The following is a 20475-nucleotide window of genomic DNA, read 5'->3' on the forward strand; positions in this document are numbered from 1 at the left end:
ATTTGCAGCCATGGTGATTAATTCTTATGCCACCAGCATAACAGTAGGGAGGAGAATTCAGAAATGTAACTGGGTGACTTACCAAGATGTCCTGTGTACAAAAATGGCTAGGGCCCTCTAAAAGTGACAGAGCTGTCAGTTCTTGATTAGTTGAAAACCATGTACTGTCGCCAAATGTGCTCCAGAACAACAGGATCAGACCACTGCAGAGAACCCATGCCTATCCTCTAGGTTGGAGAGGGGAAGCCTGAGTGACTGCCCAAGGAATGGCGTTGAACTGATCCCAGAGGAAACCATGCTGTTCTCTCCTCAGCTAGCAGCAGAATCTTTGGTCTTGTTCCCAGGCTTTGAGAGGTTGAATGGGAAATGGGACACTATTAGGGAGGCTGTCCTTGGAACCTTTTCCCCTTCCCAGAACTCTCAATAATACCCTGCTCTTCTTTAGCATCAGTCACCTCAGCCCTCCGGAAGCATTTTTCCCCAGCGTTGACAAACCAGGCCTTACATCTTTGCTCTGAAATAGGTCTGGGTTGTCCTCTCCATTTTACAGGTGGGGAAACTGAGACATAGAGGGGTTATCTGACTTCCACAAGTCTGTGACAGAGCTGGAACTAGTGCCCAGCTGTCCCACCGTAGTCACCAGCTCATCCCAGTAAGATCAGGATTTCAGCTAATAATATTGCAGTCCCGATTGTTGAAGTTGGTGAGTATAGCCAGGAAGCACAGTGTCATTGTGTGCTTTCTGGTGTTGCAAAGAACACAGGCCATGCTGAGTGCAGGAGAGGAACTTTCCTGTCATGATAGCGAAGGACTTTGACTACAAGGCTGTGCTATGGGCAGTGGGGACCAACTTATTCCAGTGATGGCTGCACTAAAAACCTCTGAGGTAGTGTGTATTATAGAGGAATTGCTTGCTTTTGGTCTAGAATTTTCCATTAGCAAAACAGGAGCAGCAGCAGTAAAAACAACCGAACCAAGAACAAGTCACCAGATGGTTAGCTGCTTTGTAGGATGGCACAGAGGGAAGGACTTGGCAAGTACTATCCAACCCCCAGCTGAAATCCCTGCACAGCTGAGATGCAGCTTGCCCCATTTCCTAGTTGCTGTCAAGCGAGTAGAACACGAATCATCTCTTCCAGCGGCCAGAATGTCCATGGAGCCTTTGGAGATGGAAAGTTGATTATTTATGTTGACTTGGATCCCTGACAAGTAAGACTTAGGCTGTGCGTGACATCACTGTGTTAACAGCCCAGCTCAGCATGAGACAGAGGAGGAGCTGCACTCTTCTTTAATTACTACAACCCTCCTCTTACACAGAGTTTTCAGAAAATGAGCAAGGGTGGAGCAGGCTGAGTGGAACAGAGGGCATCTGACAGAACTCTGGCCCTCCTTTCCATTCTTCCTTGTTTCCTCTTGATTAGGTCAACTATTGGCTAGTAAAGCCCAGAGGCCCAGGCTAATGGAAATTTATAGATAAAATCCTCCCCATACACCAGTGTTTTTGCCTTCTGCTTTCTGATGATGCACAGGTAGAAAGTAGCGATAAAGAGTGTGTACAAATCTCTGTCCAATTTTTGTCTCCAGTTTGGAGAGGGAAATGTGCCTGAAGAAGCGTTACTCTTTGCTGAAGCTGAATGGGTCAGCATGAGCTGCATTTTTTTTCACCCCTTGCTGCTGTTGTAAAAGATTTTTTTTAAAAAAACTGTTTGTGATCACCTGGATCAAGGTCAACATTTAAAGTCACTTTCTGTATCACGAAGGTACAAGGCTGCTTGAAGTAAGGGGAAAAAATGAATTTCATAGCATGGAGCCATGGAACCACAAACACTGCCACGATGTTGTTCCTTTTCTTCCTTTTAGAACACACATACAAACCTGGTTTTCACAGTGTTCTTGACTGATCTATTAGTAGTCAAGCTCTGATCTCACTCTAACCCATCTCAAGTGGAGGGAAAGATTTTGCCCATCGATCTTGAGGTCTTGAGAGAATAAGGATTTGGTCTTTGGACTGTACTTTCTAAATGCACTACAGATGTAAAATGACACTGTCAGTGCTTAGATATTAAGATGACAGGCACCTGGCAAATACCTTGGATTTTTCTGTTAAGGTGTCCCAAGCACCAGCCAAAAGGAGTAATTTCACCAAAGCTAACATTCCATCTAAACTAAAGAATGCATCTAGAACTGCTGCTGTTTATGCAAAGAAAATATATAGGGAAAAGGAACCTTAAAAGCAATATAGTAACCTGTATTTTTGCAGGTAGGTAGGGGTGTGTTGTTTTAATGCAGTTTAGTCCACTTTAATATGAAAGTCCCTCATCTGTGACCACACTTTCTTATGGGGATGACAGCCCAGATTTTTAAAAGTGGCCTCCAGTGTTGGGTTCCTCTGTTTTTGAAAGCCCAGCATAGGAAGCTAAGGTGTCATCAGGAGATTTTGCTGCAGGGCCAAGGTATCTAAAATTGGGCACCCACAAATGGAGAGACCCCAAATCAGAGGGTGCTTTTGAAATTGTGGTCCTAAGCATCTGAGGGCTTGCCTACATGTGGACACTCTCAGGAAAATTTAATCCCAGTTAACTAAAGGTGGGGCTTTAAAGTCGATTACTTAAACTGCATTAAATCCCTGTGTGGATACTCTATTCAGAATTAAAGTGGCCTTTGTCTGGCCACTTCACGTCAATTCTGAATGCGAGTGTCTGTCCGCACAGGTGTTTTATATAGTTTAACTAATCAATTTTAAATTCACACCTTTAGTTAATTTGGATTACTTAAGTGTCCTGCACAGACAAGCCCTAAGGGTATGTCTATGTGCAATGTAAGCCCAGGGTCAGTGCTGCTCGAGTCGGCAGAGCTGTGTTAGGGAACCCTAGGCTTGAGCATCTACATTGTATTTTAACCCTACATTCAGACTTTTCCAACCCATGCTTGAATCTCAGACTCTGGTGTCCACATTGCAGCGTGCAGACCCAAGTTAAAGTAACTATATCCCAGAATCCCTAGCATCACCCCATAAAATGTGGCCACTCTAGCCCTACAAATGTGGTGGATTGTGGGGAAACTTTTCTGCCTGCCCTGCCCATTATAGGAAGTTTGAAGCAGCTCCCTTTGCAAAAGACTTGATCAGTTTCCACTGCATTGCAAACCCCAGAGGCTCTCTGATAGTGTGCCTGCAGATCGGTGATCAGAAGAAAATACAAAAAGAACAGGAGTACTTGTGGCACCTTAGAGACTAACAAATTTATTTGAGCATAAGCTTTTGTGGGCTACAGCCCACTTCATCGAATGCATAGACTGGAACTGACCTGATCTGCTGCCATTCACAAAAGGGGTCGGTGGCTTCTGTTTTCAGTAGAGAGGGTTGCAGATTGTTGGGATAGAAAGAATTAAGAAAGTTGTCCCACGGAATTGTGGGATACTTCCAGCTGACTTCTGGGACCCGAGTCAAGCGGGGCTGCATCTGCACTGCAAAGCAATAGGGCTCAGACCTTGGGTCCTGGCTTAACTCTATATCAGACCCTACAGCCCTGCATGGTCCTGGGGCTCTGGTTCCAAGCCCTTCGTTAGTGAAATTGCAGTGTAGACACAAGGAGGGGTTAGGCTTGAGCCCGGGCTCAAGCTTGGGTTTATGTTGCAGTGTAGACATACCCTAAGTGGCCTAAACTTGGAGAGGAAAATTGCATGCACAAAAATGGAGGCCTAATTAAGGTTGGATTGAAAATATTGCCCGACCTGTACCCAGACAGTTGGCCATCTTATAAGAAGAATCCCTTCTCGTATTATACAGTAGGGCATGAACTGGAACCTTATGTCCTGCCCTTGTGTTCATACAATCTTTAGCCTTTGGATAAGGTTCTAATACAGATTTGAACTCTGCCTCAGAACTCAGAACCTATAATGGTTCCAGCCTGGAACGCTGACTATAGCCCCTCCCTGAATTTTAGGAAAATTCTGATGTAAATCAAGAAGCAAACTTTATCGTTTGGGCTCAGTTCTGCTTTGCTGTCTACGTCACATCCCTTGTGGCACACGCTAGCTTGGACCCTTTCATTCTGTTATCCCATGTGCTTACAGGGGGACCACAAAACATAAACAACACATGCTGCTCTACACATGAAGATTGGCTTGATTTGGTTCATCACATTGGTTTCAAACTCTTTTATACTGTGAAACACTTTTAAGATCCTCTTATGGATCAAATCCCTTCCCCTCCTTCCAATCCTGATCCCATGCCTTCTCTGTGTCTTCACTACATGGACTCATTGTAGGACAATATTAAGGAGACTAGGTAAAAATAAAGTCACTTGACTATGCAACTGCTTGGCTATTCCTGCCACCTCCATATCTGTGTTGCTGATTCTTCCAGGGTGCAGGACTTGCTGTATCTTTAGACTGAATGGTACCTGTGGCCAGCACTGCTCTAATCTTGCCAGGTAATTTTGCAGTTTGGATTTGTTCCTCCGAATGTTTGTTCCCGCCCCCGGAGCTCCTCTACAGATGTGATCAGTTGAGTTTAAAGCAATGGTGTAGCTAACAAAGACACACAGCAGCCACACAGGATACAGAGAAAAGGATTCTCTTGGGCAGAAACCTCTCTGGAAAGCCTACAAATAGTTCTGGACCAGGCTACCAACTGCCATCAGGAAGCATCTTTGCTTAAAGGCTAACAGTTTCTTCATCGTTGGGATAGAAAGAGATCCAAGGGCTACCTGGAGCACCAGAGAACCCCTGGCTTATCAAGCCCAGCTGTTTCACTCCCTTGCTTGTCTATAGAACTGTTTGTTTATGTGTTTGTGATGCCCTGGGACAGCAGCTATCATTTTGAAAGGTGATTTTCTATTTTATTTTCCGGGTGGGCAAACTTGTAGAAATACTGCCCCAAATGGCAAGACATATGTCCTCACAATAATACATCCATCTACCCCAAAGCATTTGTTCTATTAATTTCTTCTTCTCATCAAATACAAACCATGCAAATACTATCTTAAGTATATGGCAATAATTTTCACATATAGGAACCTAAACTTAGGGCTTGTCTACACAAACAGTTAGTTTATGGCAAACTGGGGTATGAATCTATTCTGCACTAGCCTGTCATGGACTAACTGTGTGTGTGCACCTGCTGATCTTCATTAACAAGTAGCTGGGATCAAAGTACATTAATGAACTGTAAATATACGTCAGCAGGATTCATGGGGCTAGTGCAGGGTAGATTCACTCTCCAGCTTGCTGCAAACTAAATGTTTGCCTTAGTCAAGCTTAAGGGTTTGTCTACATGATGTGTACACTAGATACCTTACAGCCGCAGAGCTGTACCAATGCAGCTGCGCCACTGTAAGATCTCCCATGTAGCCGCTCCATGCGGATGGGAGCGAGCTCTCCTGTTAACATAATTAAATCATCCCCAGTGAGTGGTTGTCGCAGCTCTCCTGCTGATATAGCACTGTGTACATGACCACTTACACCAGTGAAACTTATGTCGCTCGAGGGTGGTTTTTTTCGCCTTTGAGCAACATAAGTTTTGCTGACATAAGTGGGAGAGTAGACATGGCCTAAATTACCTGATTTTGAAAAATGCTGAGTATCTATTCACTCCAGTAGGAGCTGTTGGGTGCTCAGTACTTGGGGAAAAAAACATATATTTTTGAAAGTCTTGGTTTAAAACGTCAGGATGGGTAGTGCTTCGGTGTTTGATAGAATGTCTTGAGCAAATTTGAGACTTATTTTGAGGTATGCCCTGGATGACAAATTTGGCTCCTAGTATGGGCAAATCCTCAGCTGATGTAAATCAGAATCACTCCACTGATTTGAATAGAGCTACACTGATCTACACTAGCTGAAGATCTGACCTGTAATGTTCAACTTACATTTTATTTATTTACAGGGGATGGAGAGAAAAGTCCAACATGCCATCCACAAATGGCTAACCTCTCTTGGTCCTCATAAACAATATTCATAGTGTCAAATTCTCTGACTGTATCCCAAAATGGTGAACAGTATATTTGAGATTGCATGTTTCTGCAGATGAAAACTATTCCTGCATTCATCACCAGGATATATGGACACATATGATTAATTGCTTGTGGAATTTTCTGCATCTGCCAATTTTGCAGGTGTACTTTCAGAGACCCTTTGAAAATGTATTCCCTAACAGCAGCGCATAAAATACACGTTTACCTTTTTTATTTTTCAAGAGAACTTGAAATCCATGGAGTGCACAGAGATCTGTTCTGGGTTTTTTTAACCCCTCCACTGTAAACCTCCTCTTCCAATATTTATTTCCTAAAACTTTACTCACCACCCCTATGTATCAATTACATAAACATTCAACTTTCAATTCTTCCTTTTCCAGGTTACTCTTTTGCCGTGCAGAAATTCTCTCAGACTCTACAGTCCTTTCAGTTTGACTTTATTGGGGACACACTAACCGATGACGAAATTAATATTGGTAAGTGCTTTTCCTTTCAATGTAGATTTGCAGCTACTTAGAAAAGTTTATCTCCTTTTTACTGTGAGACTGCATAGTAGAGTCCAGCGCTGATAACTGTGTTCTGGTCCTTACACAGAACCAGGAGCCATTTGGTTCACAGTGCCTGGGTTGCGTATAGTTGCAGTCACAAATGTAGTTTATAGGACATCTAATAAGTCTTCAGGAATTAATGTTTAGAATCTGACTCACAGTGCTATAGGTTAATTTTGACCTGATAGTTTTACAGCTCTAAATCTCTTCCTTATTGCCAAAGATTGGAAATGAATTGCAGTAATCCAGAGTGAGGCTCTCCTTTGTAGTAAGTACCCTGTGGGTGACCTCTTTGGAGTGTTATTGCATGTTGTCTTACCCTCTCACCCTGCTCTTTACCTGGGCCAGATAGTGTTACTCAGAGCACTTGGCTGTGTGTTCTGAACCAGGCTAACGGTATTCCTCGATCTAAGCTTGCTGTGGTTTGAAATGCTATATACAATCCCCATGGTGACCCAGAATCAACACCAGCCTGTGACCCCTTGGGAAGAAAATTAACATGCTTCGTTACATTGAAAAAGACGCCCAACGTGCCTCTGAAGCTGCAGCTTCGTTGTGGAGAGCCAGCAGCATGCAAAGCTTCCCTGAGCTCAACGCCTCCGTTTCTGGTTTGGTTTCCATGTATTTTATTACTTTCCTGCCAACCCAGTAAATTCTTTGTTGGTTAAACATTTGTCCGCTGCATCCAGGGAGCTAAAAGTAATGGATTAAACTTCCTAAAAAAGGCATTTTTAGAATTCATCTGCCCTGGGATTAACCATCGCTGTTGAACTAGCAGTTTTGAAGTCTGGGAACTGTTGTTGTGGTGACATCGATATGTGAGGGCTCCTTAAAATGTGCAGAAATCCTTAGCTGTGCTGGAAAACTCAGCAAACTACAGGAAGTAGATTAGCAGTGCTTAATGTGCGTGAGTCATACAGGAGAACTGTTTCTAATTCCATGGAAATGTCATAGAGGAGAGGTGGGCAAACTATGGCCCGCGGGCCACATCCGGCCTGTGGGACCGTCCTTCCCAGCCCCCGAGCTCCTGGCCTGGGAGATTAGCCCCGGTCCCTCCGCCACTGTCTTCCTCCCCCTCCCCCACAGCCTCAGCTTGCTTGCTTCACCGCCGGCGCAATACTCTGGGCGGTGGGGTTGTGAGCTCCTGGGGCAGCGCAGCTGCAGAGCCCGGCCTGACCTGGTCTCTGTGCTGCATGGTGACAGTGGCAGCGAGAGCGGTGTGGCCCTGCTCCAGCAGCCGGGCAGTGTGGCTGTAGCACCACCAGCAACCAGTGCTCCAGGCAGCATGGTAAGGGGGCAGGAAGTGGGGGGGGGGAGGTTGGATAGAGGAAAAGAGAGTTCAGGGTGGTGGTCAGGGGGCGGAGGTGTGGATAGGGGTCGGGGCGGTCAGGGGGAGGGAACAGGGAGTTGAATGGGGGAAGAGGTCTTGGGGGGGCAGTCAGGAAGGAGTGGGGGTTAGATGGGGCGGCAGCGGGCAGTCAGGGGCAGGGATTCCGGAAACAGTCAGGGGACAGGGAGAAGGGGTGGTTGGATGGGGCAGGGATCTGGGGGGAGGGAGCGAGGGGCATCAGGAATGAGAGGAGGGGTCGGATGGGGCAGCGGGTGTCCGAGGGCGGTCAGGGAACAGGGAGTGGGGTGTGTGGATGGGGCAGGGGTCCCGGGGAGGGGGACTGTCAGGGAACAGGGAGAGTAGGATGGAGCAGGAGTCCCAGGGTTGCAGATAGGAGATGGGGGCTGGGCCACGACCCCCTCCCCTCAGCGGCCTTCCATACAATTTACAAAACCTGATGTTGGCCTCAGGTCATAGAGCCTGATCCTGCAAAATACTGAGAGCCTCCATTCCCAGTGGTGTCAAGGGCAGTTGAGGGTGTTCAGCACTTGCAGGGTTGGATGCATAGAGAGGAAAATAGATAGCCTACTAATGCAGATTCACGCCAGAGTCACATTATTGTTTAACTGTGCCCAGAAGTGTGACATTGTCCATGCTGAGAGAGACTCTGTGAGCCTGCATCAGAGGGGGAAGGAAGGAAGGAAAGCAAAGGCTGGCTTTTTGTAAGCACTTTGGAGCAGATTGTGATTTGCCCTTCAGAATCTGATTTCCTTCAGCATAAAGCTCATAGGTGAAATCCGCTGAAAAAGAGTCAGAGTCCAACTATAATGGAAAAAGAGGTATTGAATTTCCAAACTCGTGATGCTGGATAATGGAGAGGAAAACAGTGCATATAAATCAGCCCTACTGGGAACGGAAGGATCTGAGGCAAACAGCAATCCAAGAAGCAAGTGTCTCTTTCCTGTTAATCCAAAAAGAAATTTCCAGCTCATCAGCCCAGTCTGAATGTGTAGCCTGTCTGCCCACCACTCTGGAGTGGTTAAGGGGAGAAGAAAATAGAGCCTCTTCATCAGTTAGCTTGGGGATGTTTGCACTGCCACTGCATCTGCTCAGCGGAGCACCTGTTCTGTGGATAAAGAGAGCTTCAGTCTCCAGAGTTGTCAGGCTGGCACCTCTCACCAGCATTAGGTGCCCTGTAACAGTAAAGCATTTGTTCTGGGTGGTTGGGGAGGGTGAGGAGGACTATCAAGGATTTCAGACTCCGTATAAGGTGTTTGCAAACAGATCTAAGAAGGAAGATAACAGGGTCAGATCTTGGGCCACGCAAACTTAAACGACACCAAATAGTTCTTCAGTTGTGAACCAAGGAAGTTACCTTTTAAGGTGATCCACTCTCATCACTCAGTGTGAAGAAATGTGGTTTGTATTTCTTCTTCCTCACCAGTTCCTGCAGTCTCTCCCTGATGGGTGCGACTAAAAAGCCTTCTTGAAAATCTCCCCTTTGTCTGAAAATGGGAACAAGTCATTGACATGCTACAAGTGACTTTAATTATTCTACTTTTAAAATTCTTATGACATGGTGGTTTGTAATCAGTGTCAAGATTCTCTCCGGGCATAGGATCTGATAGCTCAGAGGTGTGCTGCACAGAACAAGGGGTGGAACGTACAAATCCATAGAATATTTTTTTAATCAAACTCTAGGGGAGTGTGTTTGATCTGTAAACGTGAACAGTGTTGCACTTGTTATGGAGGCAGATGGCAAGGCCTGTGCTCTTTACAAACTCAAGCAGATTTGGACAAAGCTAAAATGCATTGTTATAAAATAATGAAGCTGAATGATTCAAATGTGACTCAGGAGGAAGACGCCTTGCTGGTGTTGTCTCTTGTAGATGGAGCTTTCTCCTGAGGTGGCTTAATTGCTTTTGACATGTCCTTATTACATAGCTTTGTATGAATTACATTATTTTGTCACTGAACAGCTTCAGCAATATAGAGCCAGGTTTTCACATACATCTGTAATCGAGGGTTTCCAGTAGTTCACTAGAAACCCTCCAGCAATGTAAGCAACTGTGTTGCTGAAAACACCACCGTAAGTGTGGAATTTTCTCAAGACACAACCCTTAATTGTCAGCCTCCCATTTCAAGAGAGTGCCCCAAATGTATTGAGCACAAATTGACTCCACCTTTATTGGAAGGCCCACGTCTGTTTAAATAGCAGATTGTGGTTGGTCTTTTGGTCATATGTGCAGGTTTTGCTGTGTCTAAACAAGCATAGGAAACTTTCAAGAGTTATTGTCACTTAAAGGTTAACTGCAAGAAAACCAAATTAGGCGTGTACCTTTTGTTTCCCCACTTTTTATTTTATTATTTATGTTCCAGCAGCATGTAGAGATCCCAGTCATGAATTGGGGGTCCCATTGAACCAGGCACTGGGGGACGGAGGTATTGGAAGGGTGTTTTTTTTCTCGTCCCTGCTTCTTTTTATTCCTCATTAGCCATTTAGGTCTTGTCAACTCTGGGAAACTGCAAGCTGATTGGAGAATAATGAAATTACAGCTTTACAAAACACTGAAATATGATTAATTTTTAGTGAAGCTGTTTTGAGACTGGAGCTTAGCCAAACACATATGTTCAAAAATCATGAGTCAGGCCCCCAAAATCATGAGGGGATTAAAAATCAAGAGATTTTTGAAGTAACACATGTTGGGGGTTTTATTTGCCTTTTGTTTTGTTTTGTTTTGACCTTTCTAGGGTTCATGTTTTCCAGTTTTTCTCCCGAATCTAAGAGCTGAAAATTTACTTTATTTTTAAATGAAAGCTGAGATTCTCATGCATTCATGTGCCTCTAGGAACTGGGGCTTCAAAATATATGAGACTGAAGATGATAAAATCAGGAGAACTGGCATCACTTAGAAGGAGTTAACAAAATATTAACTGCACTACCTAATGAACATTTGGGAAAAAGGATCTCTTTGCTGAAGATTCAGAAACCCTTCACTCTGCCCTTTTAGCTAGGGAATGAGCTCATACTGAGACATCACTGGAACCCTCAAGAAGTTCTCCAGCAAAACTGGGGAGGACCTGACTTGAAATTCTTAAATAATTTAATGGGGAGGGAAAATGGCAAACAAATCATTAAAAAACCCAACAAAACTTGTCAAGCCTTCTTTACGTGCCATAAAGCAGCAAAAAGGGCACAAATCTGTTTTAAAAACTCATTCACAAGTTGCTTTTAAACAGTTTAAGTGGGCCTAGTCTTCCGATGACACATGAGTAAATTATATGGGTAACTCCAGTTATTGCCTCAGGAGATGCAAGACCCTCTTGTTGTGCCCACCACTTTAGGGTTTTATGGCATTTTTCTGTAGTGATGGCAGCTCTGCCCCTGGTGCTTATTTTCCCTGAACCTAACCTCTTGGAACCTGTGGATACTTCAGATTTCATATAGCCATTGGCGACCATGCTGAACGTTAGCATGCCTCAGCTCGTGGGCCAGTAGTAGAATATGACAACGACTATCACGGCCAGCTCAAAGATAGGTGTTTGAGTATTTAAAGTTCTCTCTTTTGTGGGGGAAACTCGGAATCACTGACTAATAATGAGAAGGTGCTATTTTGATGATGACAGTGGAATTATCATATCACAAGTTGGTGTTTTTTTCCTTTTCTGCCCATCTCAGCAATTGTACAGTAAATCCCCCTACAATACCTAACAACCATTCATTTGCTGTGCAGTAGTTGCTACAGCTAGGGGGTTTTTTTTTAAACAAAAGACTGGACAGACTTCCTGAGCTACCACTAAGATATCTATGTCCCTTTGAATGCTGGGCAGAGCACTTAGCCTGCAGCTAGGGCAAGGACTGGTTTCTGCACACATTACCTGCAAAACAAGATACTGGTGTACAAGTCGCCCTGTACACCTGGATGCTTCCATTCTTCATTATTTGGCACATTGCTGAGGATGTTCTAAGCCACCGTTAACATAGATCAGTTTTTAGTGCTATTTCCCTCGATGCTCTCCCTTCTAGGAGCTCTGCCTTTTTGTTTTGTTAAAAGCCAAACGTTTTTCTAAAAATGTCTTTAGTAAGTTAATTTTCCAGTCTCCTCTGCTAGGGCTAATTGGCTACATATATACTCTTCTGGAATTAAAGGGCTTGGACTGTAAACAAACAGAGGTGAGTGTAAATAGAGGGTGGTAGGAATTCCTGCAGAGTTTATGGAGAAGTCCTCTCCACAGGGCTCTATGAAGTACTCCACACCTATCGTGGTGCGCTTGACCATTTCCTGTGGGCACTAAAGCAGTGTCTGTATGTAAGATTTTTCTCAAATCCTTCCACTGTGTTGCTCTAGCACCCTAAACAAAGTAAGACCAAACCACCAGGATTTCAAGGCATTGGCACACAGTGCCGATTCTTTTACTTTAAACACCGTCATAATCTTCCCCAGTAGCATGGCTTGCTCCTTAGCTTTGCTGCCAAAGCGCTTCATGTGGTCCCCTGCGATGCGTCCCCTCTCCAGAAGTGCCAGGTTTTTGACAAAGACTTGAGGAGACGACATGGAGCAGACGTTCCGAAGTCATTTCTACAAGCAATTGCAGTAGTTGAAGGAGGAAGCGTGGCATTTCTCAAGCTGATCTCCAACCTCTCCACCTGGCTGTATCCCCCTCCCCAGAATGTCATGGGTCCTGACTGTGCAGTGTTCATACCGCGAGGGGGTGGGGAAGCAGGGGTGTTATGCTGCGTAGGCTTAGGAACTGGAGGAGTGGAGTACGGCTGCCTTCTATCTGCCACTCCTCTCAAGAGTAGAAATGGACATTTGAACTTTTCTCTCACTTTTCCCACTCCTTTCCCTCCCTTGGATTATTTGTCTTGCTGGCCTTGCTTGGTAACTTATTCCATATGTTTCATCTGCAACTGGGCATGAAATATTTCTGCTTGGTTTCCCTGTTCACTCTTTAGTTTCCTCGTTATTCTATAATGAACCAAATCTAACCTGCAGCAGCAGTTTTTCCAGTTCCTCTGAGACAGAGCTAATATGCTCCAATTACTTCTGTTATGTCACCTTCGTGACTTCTCACATAGCGGGAATAAAGACTGTGTCTTTGCCCCAGAATGCAGATGTTAAAATGATCAGATCTGTCTGCAATATGGGGATGTGGCCTCATTAGTGTTAGCCACAAGAAATGATGGGAGATTTCACCTCCTCTTCCTCAAGGCTCACGATTGGGGAGGGGGAGGGGAAGAGAGCTTTCTTGGACTGAATTGTCTTTCCTTTTGGTTAAATAAACAAAGCTCCATGAAGGACAAACCTCCATGTTGTTCCAGCCATAATGGACCAGAGGGTGACAACAGGCAGCAGTGTCCTGTTGCATCCTCTGTGGCTGATGGAGTCATTGCTTTCTGCCTCAGGCAGCATGTCAGCCAAAGGACATCACTTGTTCCGCTCTTCCAGCCAACCCATGGAGCAGCATTTATGTCAGTTGTGATCACACTCTCCTACCATGAGTAATTAAACAATTGGGCAATGCTGAGAGAATGGGTGGGAGCCTTCAAAGTGACAAAGATGCAGTAAGATTTTTGAGCTTGTTCAAAAGCCTTTATTAAAGTTGAAGTGTAAAGCTTTCAACCTGCTACTTAAGCCTAAGAGGCAGATTTTGGGCATGGCTTTGGTGTGGACATTGAGAGAAAAGGAAAGCCTGTGTTATATGGGATCTGTAAACAACCTGCCTAGATGGAGTGTCAACCAATAAACCCCAGCTGTTTCTCTGGCCCTGCTTGGAGTGTTGTACTTAATGTGGCAATCAGGAGGCTAAAATTCAACACTGATCTGACCAGGATCTGCACTAATCAATTGTTTCATTTTTCTCTCTCTTTATAGCTGAATCCTTTAAGGAATTTGCAGAGTTGCTCCAAGAGGTAGAACTTGAGAGATCAATGATGGTAAGGTGACCTCCCGTGAACACCTGTTATGGGCTAGAAGTCACAAAGCTGCTCATAGCAAACACTTGGCTTCTTTGGTGTTCTCTATTTAACTGCAAAACTTGATTTTGTTAACAAATCCCTCCTCGGGCCCTGGAGTATGACAGTGATTATGCCTATTTGTACCCTAGGCGTAAGTGTATTACACAAAAGGATGGAAATTACTGTAGCAAATCAGTGGCCAGGTGGGACCACATTATTGTCATAATGCTGCACATTTGGGCAACGCAGAAATTCATGGTGGTAGTGAGGAGTAGAACCTGTATCGTCCTGTTCCAAAAAAGCACCGCCTTTCACCCTCGAGCTCAAGGGGGATCTCTCTTAGCTGTTTGAAGTATAGGGCCTATGACACAGCTGCTCTATTAGTCCATTCAGTAAAGAGTAATGGTGTGTACAACTTATATATCCATGCACACAAGCTGGTTCACTACATTATATAGGATATAAATATGATAAAGCTGTCACTACACAATTCCAGACATGAAGGGTCTATGACCTGCTCTTGCTTTTACATGATTGTGTATCAGACCTAGCCTGACAGTCTACCTATCTCAAATGCCCCTCACTGGCATTTGATATTAAAGCAGGGCTGGAAAGTTTTTGATTGTCAGTTGTTGCACATACTAGGGGCTCATGGATGCTTCTCTTTTGCAATCTATGGACAGAAATCTACCACTCTTGGGCTCTGACTCTGCACAGCATGACACCACTTTTCTGGCAGTGTAACTCCACCAGAGAGAGGAACCGCACCCCAGTACTGCATCGTGCAGAATAATGCTAAATGCGTCTCCAATTTATCCTGCCTGTCCTGCAGTATAGTATCTGGTGAAGGTTCCCTGTTTTAGGTTCTATGATCATGTGTCTCAGTCTTCTTCAGATTACACAGCCTAGTCTCAGCTAGCTCAGTTGTGGGTCTAGTTACAATGTGTAACTGCCAAACTATACAAGAAAAATAGCAAGTGACCATGTATACTAAGATTCCTATTGTCTGGAGGCTATGGACTGGGAGTGCTGAAAGGATGTAAAAGAGAGGTGATGGCCTCTGAGTGGGATGCCATAGTCTCCACCATTGCTGTTGTGCTGGGCCTTGAAAGACAAAGGAAACTGGAGGCCCTGTAGGGCTTACAAGGGATGTGGCATATGCCCCTCAAGGACTATCTTTTGACCAGTTGTACTTGAGTGTTGACCTTCCCCTCTGAATGCTCCAAAGCCAACCCAGGAGTGAGGGAGAAGGAAAGACTTTTCTATTTCTACAATATAAAGGAGTTTGTGGGGAGGGAGACGGTTCACCTTCAGTTTGCCAGCACCTGTCACAGGTGCCAGGCAAACCTTCCACCAGCAAGATTTGGACACTGAGCAGCCAAGGGCATACTGAAGGAACCCTAAGGGTCTGTGAAGGATTCCCTTTTCACTCAGAAGGCATTAAGTTCTGATGGGGCCAACTGGGCCATGTCCGGGAACAAACTGTGTCACGCTCCACTTAGTCAAATAGGTTATAAAATATGAAGTAAGATGCATTTCTATTTTTTTCTAAGGGAGCAGTTGTCCCCCTGCACTCCTGCCTCTCCTGGCATGCAGCTCCAGAAGTGTGATTCACTTCTTTCTGTCCCTCATTACATTGTACCCCTTTGTCTCCAGAACTCCTTGATCGTTTATTGAAAGTTGGCAACCTATTTCACACTTATTCCAAGAAAAACATGAATATTAGAATCAGTGGAAGCCTTTCACAGCATGCCAGGAATTCACTGTTTGGCTCTGCTCTCCTGTGCCCGAAAGCAATGATGGAAAAAACTCCTCCTATACCATCTGACTGAACTACAGGGTTAGGGACAGCTATACCTCAAGGGGTACCAGGACTCTGTTTTCTGTAGCTCTAGAGGTTGGCAAGGGTCTGGGTAACAGATGAGAAAGAACCAGCAATAGACTGAAAGAAGGCAAGAAGAATGTTTTGCATTGCATCCCAGGTGTGGCCGCCACCTTTAGCTTATGTGGAAGGATGAAGGGGTGGGCTCCTGAGAACTGCCAAGACCCCATTAACTTGAGGGTTTTCAGAGACTTAGGGATGCCATCTGAGAAGTTTTCTTGATCTTTTTCTACCCTTGGTGCATTATTTATTAGGGCCAGCCTTTTTACAATATCCCATTTACTTAAAAAAAATCTATAAACTGTATAGGTCGCTGCCGTCTCATACTGTATTCTGTGCTCTCGGTTACCAACTAACTGGTGTCCTGGCAAAGCTTTAACAGTTCTGAGTGTGTCTCCCTGCCTCTCCCACCTTTGACGACAGGGGACGGAGGTACCCCTCAATGGTTAGGGTCAAGCTGGGGACTGTGACACATGGTAGAATATAATTTCCCCTCCAAAACTGCTAGAAAAGGGTCACAGAGCATGCCTGAAGAAGACATTCTTCCATGAGCATAATGGATTAGAAAGTTTGAGAATTATCATGCCTTTTGTCACAGGTTCCTTCGGGATAGACACTGGTAGTAGCCTTGCTGCACAGTCACCTGCTTTCATGCTTCTTTGGGTTATGCCTCATCAACAGGAATGTCCCTAATTCATTTCTTTGAGAGCCACATTTTAAATTTGCTCTTCTCCCCACATGTGCTTATTGCAATCAGACAGACTGGATCTGGAAACTGAGTGTTTTGGAAAGTGTTATGCCAAAGTTATGACACTAGCCTTCTGCTCTTCCCACTGCTCTTTCTACACATTATTTTGAGCTCCTGGCTAAAACTGTGTCTGTGGGGAGCAATTCTCACATATGTGGGCCTTCCTGGGGGTGAGATCTTGGGCACAAGTTTCTGTGGGTGGCTAGGTTTGACAAACGGCTCATTTCAGGTCTGATGCAGTTCCTCCTTAGAAATGCATTCACCAACTTTCCTGTTCACTTAGAAATGTTGGCAACAGGCCATGCTCTTGGTTCAGGGATTGTATTCACCTTGTGTGTCCATCAGATTCAGGGATCATCATTCAGTGCTTCCACTGCAAAAAGGATAGATGCTGTAATGGAAAAGCAGGGCTGGAGCCACAGCTTTGCTAAGTGGTGTTGCAATGAGGATGACAGAGGTTTCACTTGGTACCAAACAGATTGTCCAAGAGCAGAGGCTGGGAGAAGCTGCTGCGGAGAGAGCTGGTTCTTCTACCCTGTTTCTCCGTTAGATTGGGCAGGAAACAATATAATTGTATAATTCCAAAGATGGAGCCAACCTGTCCTGACTCTGCAGACGGTGAGCAATCTGAGTTAAAAGGAGGTTGCAGACACCAGTATGCACCATGTTTAAAATACATATAATCTGCTTCCTGCTTTTGGTGTTTTCGTTTCCCTGAGAAAAGTAAACAAACACCCTTGCCTTCTTCAGGATGCTTCTAGTTTGTGTTTGCAGAGCAGCGGGCATTCCTGTCAGCCCATCCTGCATGAGCTGTGGTCAGCAGCTAGTGCCATATGCAAGAAGGCATGTAATTATTTTTTGAGGTGCCCCATACTTTTTCAAAGACCCTGAATTAGGGTGACCAGATAGCATGTGTGAAAAATCAGAACACCTTTTTGGGGAGTGGCGTGGAGGTAGTTGCGTGTGTAAGACAAAGCCCCTAATATTGGGATGGTCCTAATAATATCAGGACATCTGGACACCCTACCCTGAATTGACGGGATTCTCCTTCCAGCCAAGGAGCCTTGGTGTCTAGCAGAGCAATGATCAGAGAGGGGTTGTTTATGGGAAACAAAGAATAAATGAAATGTAGGACTGGGAGGGACTATGAGAAGTCATCAAGTCCAGCCTCCTGCATTGAGGTAGGACCAAGTATACCTAAACCATCCCTGACCTGTGTTTGTCCAGCCTGTTCTTAAAAACCTCCAGTGATGGGGATTCCACAACCTCCTTTGGAAGCCTATTCCAGAGCTTAACTATCCTTATAATTAGAATTTTTTCTCTAATATCTAACCTAAGCATTATCTTTGAGAACAGTCTTTCAACTAGTTGTGGGCCCACCTTTAGAGTCATTTCTCTAGTTCACTTATAAGACTGTCGTGAGACTGTGGCCTGGTCTACACTACACGTTTAAACCGATTTTAGTAGCGTTAAACCGATTTAGCGCTGCACCTGTCCACACAACGAGGCCTTTTATATCGATATAAAGGGCTCTTAAAACCGGTTTCTGTACTCCTCCCCGACGAGAGGAGTAGCGCTGAAATCGGTATTACCATATCGGATTAGGGTTAGTGTGGCTGCAAATCGACGGTATTGGCCTCTGGGCAGTATCCCCCAGTCCACCACTGTGACCGCTCTGGACAGCAATCTGAACTTGGATGCACTGGCGAGGTAGACAGGAAAAGCCCTGCGAACTTTTGAATTTCATTTCTTGTTTGCCCAGCGTGGAGCTCTAATCAACACGGGTGACGATGCAGTCCCAAATCCAAAAAGAGCTCCAGCATGGACCATACAGGAGATATTGGATCTGATTGCTATATGGGGAGACAAATCTGTTCTATCAGAGCTCCGTTACAGAAGATGAAATGCCAAAGCATTTGAAAAAAATCTCCAGGCCATGATACAGAGTCCACAGCACAATGCTGTGTGACAAGCGTAACGGAAAGCCAAAGAATCAAATGGACGCTTATGGAGGAAGGGAAGGGGGACTGAGGACTCCAGCTATCCCACAATCCCGCCAGTCTCTGAAAAGTATTTGCATTCTTGGCTGAGCTTCCAATGCCTGTAGGGTCAAACACATTGTCCAGGTTGGTTCAGGGTATATCTCGTCCATTTACCCTCCCTCCCCACCATGAAAAAAAAGGGAAAAAAATTGTTTCTTGACTTTTTTCAGTGTTACCGTATGTCTACTGCATGCTGCTGGTAGACGCGGTGCCGCGGCACTGAACAGCAGCATCCTCTCCCCTCCCTTCCCTGGTGGCAGACGGTACAGTGCAGGACTGGTAGCCATCCTTGTCATCATCCCATGAGTGCTCCTGGCTGACCTCAGGTGAAGTCGGCCAGGGGCACCTGGGTGAAAATAGGAATGACTCTCAGTTATTCCCAGCAGATGGTACAGAACGGCTGGTAACCATCCTCATCATAGCAACTGGGGGTTGAGCTCCATCAGCCCTGCCCCCCTTTCATGTCTAAAGAAAAGATTCTGTACTGCCTGGACTATCATAGCAGCGGGATGCTGGGCTCCTCTCCCCCGTTTAATGTCCTGCCTGGACTATCATAGCAGCTGGAGGCTGCCTCCCCCTCATTTTATCTCACTAAAAAGTCAGTGTTCCTTATTCCTGCATTCTTTATTACTTCATCACACAAATGGGGGGACTCTGCAACGGTAGCCCAGGAGGGTTGGGGGAGGAGGGAAGCAACAGGTGGGGTTGTTGCAGAGGAACCCCCTAGAATGGCATGCAGCTCATCATTTCTGTGGGATCTGACACAGAGCGGCTGTGCTCTCTGGTACACTGGTTCTCTAGTACACTTGCCCCATATTCTAGGCAGGACTGACTCTATTTTTAGATACAACATTAAGGAGGAAATGCCCCGGGGGGTCATTCCCATTTTTGTCTTTGCGCCCCCGGCCGACCTCAGGGAAGGTCAGCCAGGAGCATCCATGACAGCAGCAGACGGTACAGAACGATTGATAACTGTCATCTCATCGCCAATTTACAATGGCACAGCAGAACGACTTGTAACCATCTCTGCTACCTTGCATAGGCAAATGAATGCTGCTGTGTAGCGCTGCAGTACTGCCTCTGTCAGCGGCATCCAGTACACATACGGTGACAGTGACAAAAGGCAAAATGGGCTCCATGGTTGCCATGCTATGGTATCTGCCAGTGCAATCCAGGGAAAAAGGGCGCGAAATGATTGTCTGCCGTTGCTTTCACGGAGGAAGGAATGAGTGACGGCATTTACCCAGAATCACCTGCGACACTGTTTTTGCACCATCATACACTGGGATCTCAACCCAGAATTCCAGTGGGCGGGGGAGACTGCGGGAACTATGGGATAGCTACGGGATTGCTACCCACAGTGCAATGCTCCAGAAATCGACGCTTGCCTCGGTACATGGACGCACACCACCGAATTAATGTGCTTTGTGTGGCCATGTGCACTCAACTTTATACAATGTTTTACAAAACCGGTTTATGTAAAATCAGAATAATCCGTAGTGTAGACGTACCCTGTGTCTAAACCCTTACTAAAGTCAAGATAACATGTCTATTGCTTTCTCCCTATCCACTAGGCCAATAGCCCAGTCAACAAAGGAAAGTAGATTGGTTTGGTGTGATTTTGTTCTTGATAAATCCATGTTGGCTATTACTAATTATCCTATTATCCTCCAGGTTCTTTCAAATTCATTGTTTAATAATTTGTTCCAGTATCTTTCCAGGTATCGGAGTTAGGCTGTAATTCCTCGGGTCTTCTTTGTTCCCCTTTTTAAAGGTAGAGTTCTCCCTTCTATAGACTGAGTGCCAACTCTTGAGTGTGAATTACAGTAGTTGGACATCAGATCCTATTCTTGGCAAAGTCCTGTTTTTGTTATAGGTTGTTGTGGGGGTTATCTGGTACTTGGGCTAGAAAGATACAGATGTGCTGGGGCAAACCTTCCCCTCATATTAAATGTACACCTCTACTCTGCTATAATGCGGTCATGGGGAGCCAA

The 20475-nt window shown here is 45.2% G+C and overlaps 1 protein-coding gene across 9 annotated transcripts in view; it reads left to right on the plus strand.

Moving 5' to 3' along the window:
- The window catches only part of OPHN1 (oligophrenin 1), a 126157-nt gene that overhangs the window by 44480 nt on the left and 61202 nt on the right, over positions 1–20475 (plus strand). For 7 of the 9 annotated variants that reach the window (XM_030575233.1, XM_030575234.1, XM_030575239.1 and 4 more), the window contains 2 exons: positions 6353–6448; positions 13727–13788. In XM_030575233.1, the coding sequence (XP_030431093.1) occupies positions 6353–6448; positions 13727–13788 (158 nt within the window). Of the gene's footprint in view, positions 1–6352; positions 6449–7505; positions 7809–13726; positions 13789–16917; positions 17058–20475 lie in introns of those variants that run through there. The other 2 variants (XM_030575241.1, XM_030575242.1) reach the window with 2 other exon arrangements.

This window comes from Gopherus evgoodei, chromosome 9, assembly GCF_007399415.2.
Source record: "Gopherus evgoodei ecotype Sinaloan lineage chromosome 9, rGopEvg1_v1.p, whole genome shotgun sequence".
In the NCBI taxonomy this organism is placed as follows: domain Eukaryota; kingdom Metazoa; phylum Chordata; order Testudines; family Testudinidae; genus Gopherus; species Gopherus evgoodei.